This window comes from Scaptodrosophila lebanonensis, unplaced genomic scaffold (assembly GCF_003285725.1).
Source record: "Scaptodrosophila lebanonensis strain 11010-0011.00,11010-0021.00 unplaced genomic scaffold, SlebRS2 tig00000145-arrow-arrow-pilon, whole genome shotgun sequence".
NCBI lineage: Eukaryota > Metazoa > Arthropoda > Insecta > Diptera > Drosophilidae > Scaptodrosophila > Scaptodrosophila lebanonensis.
Window position 1 is genome coordinate 1202150 of NW_022060590.1, and position 14979 is coordinate 1217128.

Here is a 14979-nt window from a genome sequence, read left to right on the forward strand (position 1 = left end):
GAGGTAGTCCTGCATTGGTTTCAACCTCATCTTCACATCTGAATACATTTGCCGCCAATAGAGTTGCTACCATACAGGAATTGACATCAGACGCCTCTTGGCGCCATGTACCGACTGCAGAAAATCCAGCTCACTTAAATTCTCGTGGGTGTTCCACTTCAGAACTTATTGATTCACATTAGTTTGGTGGTCCAAAGTTTTTAAAGTGACCAGAACCTTTGGCCAACTAATCTTCACATTAAGTTGACCAAAGAGCAATCAGTGCTGGTGAAGCGGAAGAATGCGACGGTCCTCATCGCGGCCGATAATGCTTCGTATCCAATTTTAGATTTAATTGAAAGGTCGTCGTCGTATTTAAAAATTCTCCGCATAGTGTCGAACATTTTCCGATTTATAAACGGAAAGGGGTCAGGCACATATCGCTTGTGCCAACTTCGGCTGAATTTCACTTCGCTTTTTCGGCCATTGTGAACTTAATTCAGCATACTGCTTTCGCAGCCAAAATAGCCAAATTAGACAAGTCGATGGTCCTGCAACCATCGTACCAGGAGCTTAATCCATTTCTGAGTCCTGATCAGTATGGAAAGCGGACTTTGATGTTGGTATGAGTTGGCGGCCGTTTACTCAAAGCGCCGTTGCCCCACAATGCGAAATTCCTATTGCTTGTGCCAAAAGGATGGCGATTTGTTACTCTGTATTTGCGGTACTTGCACCTTACCAATTGACATGCAGGCTCTCGTGCGCTCTTGGCCTGGAACGCAGTGGTTCGGCAGTGTGTGCATTGCTTTTGATACAAGCCAATACTAGCCAACCACATAGTGGGAGAGTTACCTACTGATCGGGTACATGGATGTAGGCCGTTTGAAGTCAGCGAAATGAACTTTTGTGGTTCAATTCCTGTCACGCTGGGAATGCGTGGCAGTGCGCCAGTTAAGATGTACGTTGCCGTTTTTGTGTGTTTTACATCTAAAGCTGTCCACATTGATATTGTTTCCCACTTGACTGCTAATTCCTTTATTATGTGTATATACACGTTAGTGGGTCGCCGTGGAGCTGTCAGTCGAATCTACTGTGGCAATGCCACCAACTTTGTGGGTGCAGCGCGCTTTTATCAGCACCCAGGATACCATCACGTCGTATGCTGCCACCAGAGGGATAACCTTCGAGTTTATTCCCCATCGAGCGCCGCATTTCGGCGGCCTATGGGAAACGTCTGTAAAATCCTCCTCAAGGCATTAGGAAGCGCCAAGGTGGGGCAGGATGAGCTGGCGATCGTCCTGGTAGAGGCCATCCTCAATTCGCAGCCAATCGTGATGGACGGAGTGAATCCCAACGACGACAAGGCGGTCACTCCAGCTCACCTACTCGTAGGTGGCACAGTCGTACCGCTGCAAACCGGGTCAGCGCAACCCGGAGAGACCTACTTGCAACGCTGGCAGCTCAGGCATCAAGCAGCGGTTTTGATACCTGCGGTACCTGCTGAGCCTGCAGCAGCGCCAAAAGAGGGCAGTAGGTCGGCCAAATCTGGAGGACGGAACAATCGTACTCGTCCACGAGGACAAGAGACGATAAAAGACGCAGATGGAAAAGTGCGCGACGATAAGGACGAAGGTAGACGTATTTAAGAGGGCAATACATCGCTTGGCGCCTGTACCGGTCGAGCTGTCTTGAAGCAAAATGCTTCAACGCGGCCGATGTTTGGGCATTTCATGCCTTAAATTTAAAATAAGTTGATTAAGTCAGCAAATATTTGAATTGTAGATTTAAGTTATTTGAATTATAGATTTAAGTTGTTGTAAGCAATAATTTTAAGTGCGCTCATGAATGTAACAGCTGTAAATAGTTTGTCTTTTCTTGCTCTCTCGCTGTTAAGTTAAGGTCCACAACTTATGTTATGCGTATGCTAAGCCTTGCATGGCTAGCAATAAAGCCCTTAAAAATTGAAAGTCGATTTGTGCTGTTTATTTTTCTTCTTTTGCTTCGGTGCGCTTCAGTGTAAGCCAGTGCTTTTATTGTATATACGTCTATAGCGTTCTCTCTTATTTTACATTCATAATTTCGCCAGATGGCGATATGTATATTAACCATTTGAGTTTCCCAATATATAAAATTACGTAATAGAACAAGTAATAAAATAATACTTACCAATCCCAATAACAGCAGCCAATTGTATAAGACTACTGAGACACATATTCCATATTTTGGCCATTGTGTGTGATCCGTTATGTTTCCTCTTATTGATCTTACGATATTAAACAGCGACTCTAATAAAGATGTAAATTAGATTCTGTAATAAAGAAAATATTTATTTTAAAAGTGAAATATAAACAAGAGGGATCGCTACAGTCGAGCAAGCCCGACAGGGCATGAAATTTAAACAAAAGTTGATAATTGTATTAAGATTACGTGTGCAAAGTTTGGTTAATGTCGACAAATTTTAGTTTGGTTAATGTGCGCTCAGCCACACACATCAGAGAAATCTGTATATACTCGGATAGCCAAGCGGCAATAAAATCGTTAAATGCCATTACATCGCACTCGATGTCAGTACAGAACTGTCGCAAATCTCTTCACGAGATTGCAACAGTCTCAGTCTACCTCATGGCCAGCTGTAAACTGTCAGTTCGGAACCACTTTGGACCAGCGAAACAGCCTCCTAAAAAATCGCACTCAGACATGGCCCAATCGTAACAAGATGCGATCTTCAGAGCTCTGCAAACTGAGCAGAAGTCAATGCTCAGCCGTAGTTAGAGCCATCACGAGGCCCTGGCTGGTCGGCACACATGCCGCCAGAATAGGACTCTATCACAACGACTTCTGCGACTGCCAAGCCTTGTCAAGGACAAGACAACGCTTCCTAGGAGCTAGACTCGAATGTGCGCTCAGCCATTTCCGAAATCCTGACGGACGGACATGCCTAGATCGATTTCTCCCATCCCGGTTAATTATAAGAAGTTATTAACGAATTAATTTCTCTTCAGTACTACGCCCACAAACTTCAGCACCCGAATCGTGTCGATAGTTTAAGGCTTGGCTTATGTAGACTCTTCTAAAATCCAGGCAACACGAGTTTAATTTTGTATACCCTGTACACGTAAGGTAAAAAGGGTATATTAGGTTTGTGCAAAGTATGTAACATGCATAAGGAATAAAGTATATACAAGTATATTCTGAATCAGCATGACGAAAGAAATCGATCTAGACATGTCCTTCCGTCTGTCCGTCTGGATGACGCAAGGATCTCAGAAACTATAAAAGCTGGTACAACCAAAGTTAGTATCCAGATTCTCCTAGGTCCGAGAAAGGACGAGTTTATTTATTTTGTTTTTAATTTTCCCCCCTTCCGCTGCTACAGAATTTCTTCAATACCATCCACATTTCAAATGCTACCTAAACCTAACTTTGCACACATAATTTATATATAATTATCTACTGTTGTTTGAACTTTTATTTAATTCTTTTTATTTATTTATTTATTTATAAAAATCAACAAATTTACTGTCAATAAATAATTGGTAATATTAGAAAGTAAAATAAAAATATTTATAGTATTACATTATAAGTTAAACTTAAAAGATAAGAAAGCCTAAGGGAGAGCTATACAATGACGTCTATTAATGCCTCCGACACGTTGGGGGAATTTTATTTGCCAGTTGGCCAGCTATGCCCCGATTCACAGCCAAATGTGGTCAGAGACATTATAGACCTAACAAACTAAACAAATAGCAAGTAGAAGAGAAGAATTAATTCTACTTAAGAACTAATTAGAAAAAGTAAGGTGTAGAAAGAGGAAGAGGAAAAAGAAAAAAATAAGAGGGAAAGAGAGATACAAAGACAGAGAAAGAGAAACAACCCGGTGGGGGAAAATTTAAATGCCAGTCCGGCTAGCTATGCCCCGACTCACAGCAGAAGTGGTCAGAGATTTTCCCGAAGATAATTATAAAGAATAATCTTTACCGAACAGAGAGAGAGTTCTGTCGAAAGTAAATGTGAAAGATCATTATAATTACTGCAAATGACCCGAAAACGATTGTGCAAAGCGTAATCGGTTGTGCATCTAGCCAAAATGAACGGCAAATAATTCCTTGTTGGTCTACAAGGAACTGAAAAATTAAGGCGACCTAAGAGGGCAGAGGAGTCAACCTCACCGATAACTAACTTGTGGAGAAAAACTATTCCAAGAACAGTCCTACGATTTTCTAAAGATGGAAGGTTTATAAGTAATAGTCTACTTGAATACGATGGCATCAAAACATTAGGATCCCAGTTAAGTCCGCGTAAAGCAAAAAGCAAGAATTGCTTCTGAACAGATTCAATACGCTCCTGATACTTTCTATACTGTGGACACCAGACACAAGAGCAGTATTCAAGCACAGGGCGTACTAGAGACGTGTACAGAAGTTTGGTAGTATAAGGATCAGTAAATTCCTTGGACCATCGTTTAATGAATCCAAGTACACCCTTAGCTTTATTTACAATGCTAGAAATGTGAAGATTGAAGTTCAATTTGGAATCAAAAAGAACCCCAAGGTCTTCAACAGTCGATATACGCTGCAATGGCACATTGTCAATCGTATATGTGACTAAGAGGGGCAAAGTTCGATGAAAGGTCATGAACTTACATTTAGAGCAATTGAGGTACAAGCGGTTTACTATGCACCAAGATTGCATGCAGTTCAGATCATCCTGCAGGCGTTGAAAATGAAGAGGGTTTTTGTAAGATAGAATAAGTTTCACATCATCAGCATACATAAGTATATAAGAGTGTGACAAGATAGAGGGGAGGTCATTAATAAATAATGTAAAAAGTAAAGGGCCAAGATGACTACCTTGAGGCACACCTGATGATGCATAAACGGGCTTAGAGATATGCGACCTGAGCAAAATTCGTTGGGTCCTATTTTTTAAATAGGACGAAATCCAACGCAACAAATCGGCAGGAAATCCTATGCGGCTAAGCTTAAAGAGCAGAAGGTCATGGTTAACAGAGTCAAATGCTTTACTGAAGTCAGTGTAAACGACATCAGTCTGCATTTTTAGAATAAATGCCTCATTTACCAAAGAAGTAAATTCCAGCAAATTGGTCGTAGTAGACCGTCTCTTAATAAAACCATGTTGAGCAGGAGATATGACAGATTTGCAGAGATGCTGCAAAGTGCCGCAAACTATTTTTTCAAATAATTTTGGTATAGCGGACAACTTTGCAATACCTCTGTAATTCGAAATATCAGACTTACCACCCTTTTTATATAAAGGAATTATAAAAGATTCTCTCCAAATAGCTGGAAAGATTGAAGAACTAAGCGACAGATTAAAAAGTTTAAGCAATGGTTGTAAAAGAGAACTAGAACATTCCTTGAGTACACAACTAGGAATGTTGTCTGCTCCAGGAGAGTACGAAGACTTCAAGGATTTGATAGCAGAAAGTAGACAACTATCAGTAATTATGGGAGCGTAAATAGTGTGGGAAGATGAAATGCTATAAGGATAAGAGGTATTACTAATAGAGACAGAGGAATAAGTTGACTGGAAGAAGTTGGCGAACAAGTCAGCAGCTTCAGAATCATTGCTGGCTTTCTTGTCACCAAGGAAAAATGATGAAGGTAGCGAAGCAGTTTTACGTTTAGAGTTAACGAACTTATAGAACTTTTTAGGGTCCTGTGCAAATTGTATCTTACATCGGGCAAGGTAATTATTATAACACCGTGAGTTAAGGACAAAATTGGATTTCGCTATAGAGTATTTATAGAAGTCAATAGATAGGCCCGACCGCTTATACTTTTTAAAGCATCTAGATTTAACATTTTTTAAGTTTGAAAGTCTTGGCGAAAACCACGGAGGTTTTGATGACGCAGACGATATGACACAATTTGGGATACAGATATCAAAAAGAGCGTTAATAGTGTCATAGAAAAACTTAACGGCTATGGTGATATCAACCGCACTATACAGAAAAGACCAATTAGTTGCTAAAATAAGTTCATTAAGCAAAGAAAAATTTCCTTTGTGAAAGCAACGACTTGTTTTATTAGAATTAAGTGTAGGAATTAAGGTGTGATTTGAAAATGACAGAGAGATTTCTAAAGTAGGGTGGTAAGTATCTTCAGGCACTGACAGGGGTGAAGACCTAGAGACAACTGCGCTACTAGGGTCAGTGACATAGACGAGATCAAGCATTCTACTAAGGTGATTAGGTATATGATTAATTTGAAACAAAGAAAGGTCCAACAGGCAATCCAAAAATTCATGGTCTGCAGAGGGCACCAAATAATTTGATTCATTGAGGTATGACCATTCTATGTTGGGCAAATTAAAATCACCTACCACAACAAACGCGTCGCTGTCACGAAGATGAGTAAAAATTTCTTTAATACAAGTTATATGTTGCATATAAACCTGAACATCAGAAGAGGGAGGTATGTACGAGCAAGTGATGTATAGAACAAAAGACGGAAAAGTTACTTTAACAGCAACAAATTCAACATCATTTGGCACATCTACATCAATGATTTCCGACCGAAGGTTGGATTTGACTGCAATCAGTACGCCTCCACCTCGACGACTCGGACGATCACGACGAAAGATACAAAAGTCATCTGATAAAATTTCGTTATCAAAAATCGTGGGGTTTAACCACGTTTCTGAAAACGCAATAATATTCGAATCGAAAGAAAAACTGCTCAAAAATAAATTGCCAAGCTTGGACAAAAGTCCCCTAACATTCTGATACAGAATATTAAGCGAAAAGGATCGCGAGCCTAGTTTTTTGAAGCCAAACTTGACGTTGGTTTCGAAGAAAGATTGGACTGTAAATCAACAGGCAGTGACGAAACTCGTTTTTTCTGCCTGAACTCATGAACAATCATATGTGGAGGCCAAAATTTTGGATCACATATAATTGTAAAAGCTTCCGGCGGAACACTTATTTTAAACGAGGCTATTTCACGAGGCTCAGCAAAACTAAACTTCGAAATAGACACACTAGCTGTCGATTTACTAGCAATATAGGCTGCTAAGGATTCACAAGTGGTATCAGAAGATAATCTAGATACAAAAACTTGTTTTCGGGGAGCTATCACAGTAAGAGACGGAGGCTGAGGAAGAGCTGGAATTGACGCACTTTCAGCAGTAACTGATGAAACTACAGGGGATAGTGCAGGGGATTTGGCAGGGGATTTGGCAGTGCAAGCTTTTTTAGAAGATTTTTTAGAAGCTTTCGAGGCAACTGCTGACTTGCTTACTGCAGGAGGTTCCATTAATGGGGCTACTGCGACTTCAGCAGGAGAAGGCATAGGGGAAATTTCAAACAAATTTCCAGGGGAAGCAGACAACGAGATTACCGGCGATAAATCGAGATGCCCTGGTGAACATGGGCGTGATGAGGTTGACGGGGCCGAGCAAGGCGGTACCTCTAAAAATTGAGGCTCTAACCTACGCTTGGGCGGAGACACAAACCAATATTGACTAAGCAACTCTTCACCAGAGTCAAACTCAGTTGAGAGTTGCTTAGTTATTTTTTGCAATTTAAGAAATTTATCTCTCACGTTATTATACATACGTGAGAAATTAAATTGTGTGCCAATGCATACAGGGCATGACCACTTCAAACCACCACAGCCTTTTTTAGGTGAGTAGATTCTGTCGAGGTCACGACCATTTAATCCAGCACATTTAATATGCATAAAATTCTCACACAACCAACAGCTAACAAACCGAAGTTGATCGGAATCAATTGCATCTTTAAAAGTGCAAGACTTGTTGCAGCACGACATTATGGGCGGAATAAATACGAGTGTAAATGATTTCAATATGTGAGTTAGCGCAAAGCGTAAGAAAAACGGTATAAGCACAAACAGAGAAAAAAAAAACTAAGCGGCACTGAGATAAAGCTTTTAGGTACTGCAGCAAACAAGCAACAACAACAAGGCTGAGTGGGAGCGAAGACGCACAAAGAGAGGGCTACCGCGAACACACACACAAACTTTTTGCAAGCAAAGATAGCTGCTTAAAAGCAAAATGCAAAATAATTGCAAAAACAAAGTGCAGTGCACTGACGCCGAAACAATAAAAGTATTAAATAAATACCTGTTAAATGCACAACCAAAAAACTGAGCACAATAATGGTCTAATAGATAAAAATTCACAAAGTAAAACAATAATGCACAAATTAAAAGCTGATTTAGAAGGCAAAAATAATAAAAAAACACAGAGCGCAAGTAAACACGTCTTTCACTGACAACAACTCTCTCTCATAAAATTCCTCTTTTTGCTGCTTCCTCTTCCTCTTTTTGCTGCTGCTATGGGCGCATATAACTCAGTGACGGAAGTTTACCTGGGTACAGGGTATTACACTGTCGGGCTTGCTCGATTGTAGCGTTTTCTCTTGTTTTACCTTGAAGCTTGTTTTCCTCCCTTTAGAGTCCGAATTTTCAAAAAACTTCTGATCGCTTACCTTTACTGTAAAAGGATACTCAAGTCAGTATTTCAGTATCCTAGTTTTTACCGTTTGAGTTGTGCTTTGATCACAGGACAAACTCTTTTGTACATCTCTATATTTAAATCAGTTTTTATATACATCTCCATATCATTATTAACGCACAGCCCAAACGTTAAGGGCTTGGAAGCAGAAATTTTGACTCAACTTTTCCTTTTACAGTGTAAGCGAGCACTAAGCGGATTTGGGATGTTATAACACCGATTAACTTTGAACTTGTACCATTTGTTTGCTCTTTTAAAGAATACAAGATAAACTGCGTAGTATGTTTGTGGCTATTTTTATTGAATCACAGAAGAAATTAATATAATAATGTATGTAAGTACACCAATACAAAAGGGATATGTTCATATGCACCTAACTATTTTTATACACGGTACTTTTTTACACGGTTTTAAAAACAAGAAAGGAATGCTAAAGTCGAGCAGGCTCAACTCTTGAATACCCTTTAGTTCAGAAATGTTTGAGAAGCGCATCTGATCCCACAAAAGAATTATATTGTAAAGTACAAAAATGTACTTACATTTTGTTTCCCTGGTCCGTATTGTAAATTTAAATGGCAGTTTATGACCATTTACATTTTCGCTAACAAGCAGACCTGCCCAATCGGCGGCATACAATTTTGCCAAGTGTGTTTAATTAATACACAGTTAATTGGTACTTAATTGAAACAAGAATTGCATCAAATATATATTTTATTATAGCCTGTACACAAAGGGTGAAAGGCTATACTAATTTTGTGCGAATGTATGTAACAGGCAAAAGGAGGCGTGGCAGACCCCACACAGTATATATATTCTTGATCAGGGTGACATGCCATGCCAGTCTGTCCGTCCGTCTGTATGAGCGCAAGGATCTCAGAAGTTACAAGAGCTTGAATGACCAAACTTAGTATCCAGGTTCCCCTGAGCCCTAGGCAGGTCAAATTTGTTTTTTTTATTCTGATACACCCCCCCCCCCCCACACCTCCGCAATTTGTGTTTTTTTTTATAATTTCCGTAATTCTTGGAATTGTGATATTAATTTGGGTAGTTACAGCCAATTAGTGCTTATGTATCCGTATCCATGTTTCATCATGATTGGTCAATTCTAAAGAAAGTTATAGCCAACTTTGTGCTGTCTGTACGTGATGTAAATGCGCGATTCTGATGTAAATGTATGCTGTTGAAACTGTATATGAACATGACTCCAATTTTGTATATATGTATTGAATAATTTGTATTTAATTTTATTAACCAATTTAATTAATATACATTTAAAATTAATTAAATTTTTTTGTTTTTTCTTTTTTGGTGGGAGGTACAGGGTATTTAAGAGTTGAGCTCGCTCGACTTTAGTATTCCTTTCTTGTTATACCCTGTACCCAAAGGATACAAGGGTATATTAGTTTTGTGCGAGTGCACATGGAACACACAGAAGGAGGCTTGGTAGACCCCACAAAGTATATATATTCTTGATCAGCATGACAAGCTTAGTCGATATAGCCATGTCCGCCTGTCTGTCCGTCTGTCTGTCTGTATGAACGCAAGGATCTCCGAAAGTATAAAAGCTAGAATAACCAAACTGATCCACCCCCCCACTCCCCCACTATTAACGATTTTCTATAACTCCCGTAATTCTTGGAATTTTGAACTAAAATTTGGTAGTCACATTAGGTTAGTGATTATATATCCGTATACCAAGTTTCATTATGATAGAATGATCATAAAGAAAGTTATAGCCATAGAACCAGGCCCAATGCACACATACATACATATGTACAAGTACACAAACACGCATAGAAACGATTCTGATGTAAATGGAAATGTATGTATGCATGCATGGAATATTTTATATTTAATTTAGTTAATTAATTAAATTAATTTAGTTAATTTAAGATTTGAGCCTGCTCGACTTTAGCATTCCTTTCTTGTTTTTAACGTTCGTTTAAGTCACAACCTTAATTTTTTTTAGGGCACCTCTAGCTGTTTTGGATGCTGTGTGTGAATGCTAGTGTTTTAAGTTTACATGTAGTAATTTGCTAATTTAATAATATTTACGTAGGATATGCAAAATATTTGTGATGCAGATTGCTCAGAAAAACTACAAGTATAAGGTTTATATTTCAATGATATTTTTTGTGAGGAATAATGTCTTTGTTAGTGTTTTTAATCAAAACTCCTGCATCGGAAAAAATTAAGAAACTTGAACTTAGGGGAACCTGGAAACCAACTTCGGTAATTCTAGCTCTTGTAACATCTGGGATACTTTCGTTCATACAGACGGACATGGTTATATCGACTCCGCTTGTTACCCTGATCAAAAATGTATATACTTTTGGCGTTCTGTCACGCTTGCTTCTGTGTGTTACAAACAACTGCTCATAACAGTATTCACTGCGCTATGGTTTTTTTGCCCGTTTTTTTGGCAGAAGGTCCAAAAAAATTGGGTCCAAATACAAAAAATGTTGTTTTTATTTTATTATAAATTGTTTAATTAAGCGAAAATTAAATTAATTCCTGCTGATATGGCAACACCATTTTCTTGGCGCGCAGTCAAAGTTACCTGATTGTGTGAAATACATGTATTTAAGATTTTGGCAGCAATTTTTGGTAAACTTTCAGATCTTGCAGAATTAAGAAAACAACCAACAAAAGTTAAGTTAAGCTATATGAAATAGTGGCCAAACTAAACCAAACTTGATATGTCGTCTTGAATATGCAAATATGCGTACAAACTAAATTTGGGGTAAATATCTTAATATTTCGAGTTTCTGTTAAAAATTTAGATGCCAAACGAGCAAGAGAAAGTTCAGTTCAAAATTATTCCAGCGATTATAGTGAGTACTATACGCATTCGAAACAAGCGCATTCGAGTAAACATTATGACAGCAATTCACTTCATGTTCCTATATTTATGATTAAAAATTTTTATACTCTGTACATGAATTACATTATACTAGTATACTCTAGGTTTGCGGGAGCTGAAAATATAACAGGTAGAAGGAGGCGTGGCAGACCCCACAAAGTATATATATTCTTGATCAGCGTGACAAGACGAGTCGATCTAGCCCTGTCTGTCTGTCCGCCTGTCTCTCTGTATGAGCACCTGGATCTCAGAGACTATAAGAGCTAGAGACACCAAATTTTGCAGAAAGATGCCTTTTGTGAATACGAAAATGCGGAAAACGTGTATATTTGAATTTCCTTCCCTTCCCCCTCTCCACCATAAATCATATTTTCTCTTTGCAAATACCCCCAGTTAGTAATTATGTGTCCGTATGCCAAGTTTCATTATAATAGACCGATTTAACAAGAAGTTATAGCCATAAATATATTTGCTGCCCAAGCGCTGCCCGCAGCTGTTGTTGATGCTGATGCTTTGGTTGACTGCAAACATGATCACACAGACACGAATAGACGCGCATAGACATTCAGTCACTCACATAGACGCAATTTCTTTGTATATGTGCATTCATACGCCCTTTACGTGAGTTCGAATACCGAGAGAGGTAAAATAGATCCAAATTTTCCTTTTAATTTTTTTTTAATTTCCTTTCTTGTGGAGAGTACAGGCTATTTTACTGTCGGGCTTGATCGACTGTAGCGTTCTCTTGTTTAATTCTCTAAATTTTTTTTATTTCTATAATCATTGTAAGCATATGTACAGAGTATTTCAAAGTCGGGATACCCGACTTTAGCTTTTACTTGTTTTAATCTTTATTTAAGATCTATCCTAGGTCCGACAATAAATACATTTTTTGATAACTAAGACTTTTTATTGCCTGTACCCAAAGGGTAAAAGGGGATACTAGTTTTGTGCGAGTGTATGTAACACAGAAGGAGGTGTGGCAAACCCCACAAAGTATATATATTCTTGATCAGCATGACAAGACGAGTCGATCTAGCCCTGTCTGTCTGTTTGGTCGTCTGTCCGCCCGTGTGATAACCTAGATCTCGGAGACTATAAGAGATGAATCATTCCTTTCGTTTTAAATCTAAAAATGTTTTTAAGGCAATTTTTTATATTTTTGTTTATTTTTCGTCATGTGTTTCCGATTGGGCTTAGGTCTGGAATATTTGATAGGCAATTTCCTTATACTGCAGGCATTTCTTCGTTCCTTTGTCAGTGTCAGTAATGCTCCATCCTGCTGAAATGTGTATTCACCACAGTCTTCCAGTTTTGGTATTGATGGTAGCAAACTTTCTTCTAATATCTTATCGGATTTGTCAGCGTTGACAATTCCTTTAATAAAATAAAGTTGTCCTACCCCTTTGGCAGACATACAACCCCTCATAATGCTTGCTGGAAGCTTAACTGTCCTTTTAAGGCAGTCTTTATGGATGACTATTTTTTGAGCATCATCCACACTGACATCAAATTTAGATTCATTTAAATATGATTGTGTTCCATTGCCTTTGAGTCCAAGACATCCTTTCCCGCTTCTTCTTTGAACGAAACGTAACCAATAGTTTTTCCTTGGCTAAAGAGTAAGTTAAGCCATTGAGTACGTAACATAGATAATCACTATACATACTTTATAAAACCTATATCTAACCATCTATCTTAACCATTTTTCTAATATTCTCAGACCACTCAGATGCTACATTTCATAAAAATTGGGGACGATATGTCTTCAAAATTGTGGCCATGGCTGTTATTGTCGATGTTCGGCCTCTATTTGCGATTTTATTTTTAATATTTCCACTTTATTAAAAATTGTTCACTATTATTTGAACTGACGACCAAAATTATTCCCAGATTTATAATAATCTACAACTAAACTTCTTATTTCTTTGCAAATAGGTTTACTACGTGTCATTGTTGCTAAATATTGAATAATTTTAATAAATTACACATTTTTTACCCTCATACATTGTATTACTATTTCCAGTTTATAACTAGATATTAATTATTAATTTAATTTTTTCTTAAATTTTCGTCTTTTGTGGAGAGTACAGGGTATTTTGCTGTCGGGCTTGCCCGACTGTAGCGGTCTATCTTGTTTGTACTCCGTTTATTCATATACATATGTATGTATTTTTATTTTTATGTATGCATGTACATGTACATAAATTAATGTGCAAAATATGTACATACATATATACAAGTATGAGCACACAAACATATGCATTAAGTTATTTTTATGGCATATGTATAAGAACATATCGTATATGAACATATGTATGTATGTATGTATGAATGCCTCAAGTCAGGGTTGGAAATTAATGCGCAATACGCATGCGCTTGGGTAGTTTTATGTAAATACAGATGTAAATATACATATGTATGTACATATGTACATACATGCATGCATGTGTATGTAGGTAGACTTATAAGTACATAGTTTCCATTTTATACTCGAAAGTTTCTATAGCAAAGGTATCAAAAAAGGAAGCTACTGATAGAAACTAAAATGTTTCGTGTGATGAATCTTATGTCTGCAACAAATACATACGTAAATATTTATATATAGACATGCACATATACATATGTATGTATACAACATGCACATGTACATACATTGTATATGACAGATGCCTCACACAATTAAATTTGTATGTATGTACATACGCACAAGTTTTGTACATGTACAGCAAAACGAAAAAAATTATCTTTCTGGATAAAGAAAAGCGAATCTTATGCCTTGCAGGAAAATCAATAACAAATACATACAGCTAAACTTATCACATTATATTCATTTTTATGTGCATTTTTACTATCTTTCAATGTGTGAACAATTCCGAATCAAAGATTAATATTTAAAACAATCATAACACCTTCTCCAATTAACTTATAAAGTCGAGAGAAACTAACAAGGTTTTTTCCATACCGTTGAAGGGGCTGTTGAATTTTTTATATTTGAGTCATTCACAAATCACACACTGTATTTGAAAATACTACAAAGTGCCACTAATCCACAGGGGTGGCGACTCTGTATCAAATGTTGCACCACAGCCACGCGCTGAGACACTGCAGCTGGCTTTTATATATTTTTCAATACTCTGCTTATTTTATTTATTTATTTAGTGCAACACACAGGGAAGCGCGAAACGCACACAAACAACCACCAAACCGGTCTGGAGTAAGGCGTGAGTAAACACACTACGAGCAAACAGAATCTGAAGAACTTCAGTTACGATCCGCTCGACGGCCGTTACGAGACTGAATTATGGGATGAAAACCAACCGGGTAATACTCATGTGGATGCTGTTCGTGGTGGTGTGTATGTTAAAGCGCGCTGTTGTTGAAAGGCTCATCTATTTTGGGAAATTCTTCCCGGGAAAAAGATACCTGTTGAACTCGCTTAATACATGGAACTGTCACGTACTTAGGTAGGTACCCTTCAGTTCGGCTTGTGGAAATTGCCCTTTTTGAGCTACCCAGTGTCAGCATCAGCTGCTTTATGAAGACTGCGCCATACCTAACGACAAAATATAGCCTCGTAAGTCGTTGCCCGAATGAAAGGCAATGCAACAGTGCTTAAAGAAACGATTTGATGAACG

The 14979-nt window shown here is 38.0% G+C and overlaps 1 protein-coding gene across 2 annotated transcripts in view; it reads right to left on the bottom strand.

Moving 5' to 3' along the window:
* LOC115629414 (Down syndrome cell adhesion molecule-like protein Dscam2) overlaps positions 1-14532 on the bottom strand; it is a 150550-nt gene extending 136018 nt beyond the window's left edge. The window contains exons 1-2 of one of the 2 annotated variants that reach the window (XM_030525871.1): positions 14307-14532; positions 2146-2287 (exon numbers count right to left, since the gene is read on the bottom strand). In XM_030525871.1, the coding sequence (XP_030381731.1) occupies positions 2146-2209 (64 nt within the window). In that variant the 5' untranslated portion in view covers positions 2210-2287; positions 14307-14532. The remainder of the gene's footprint in view (positions 1-2145; positions 2288-14306) is intronic. The other variant, XM_030525870.1, reaches the window with a different exon arrangement.
* Positions 14533-14979: the final 447 nt, after the last annotated feature.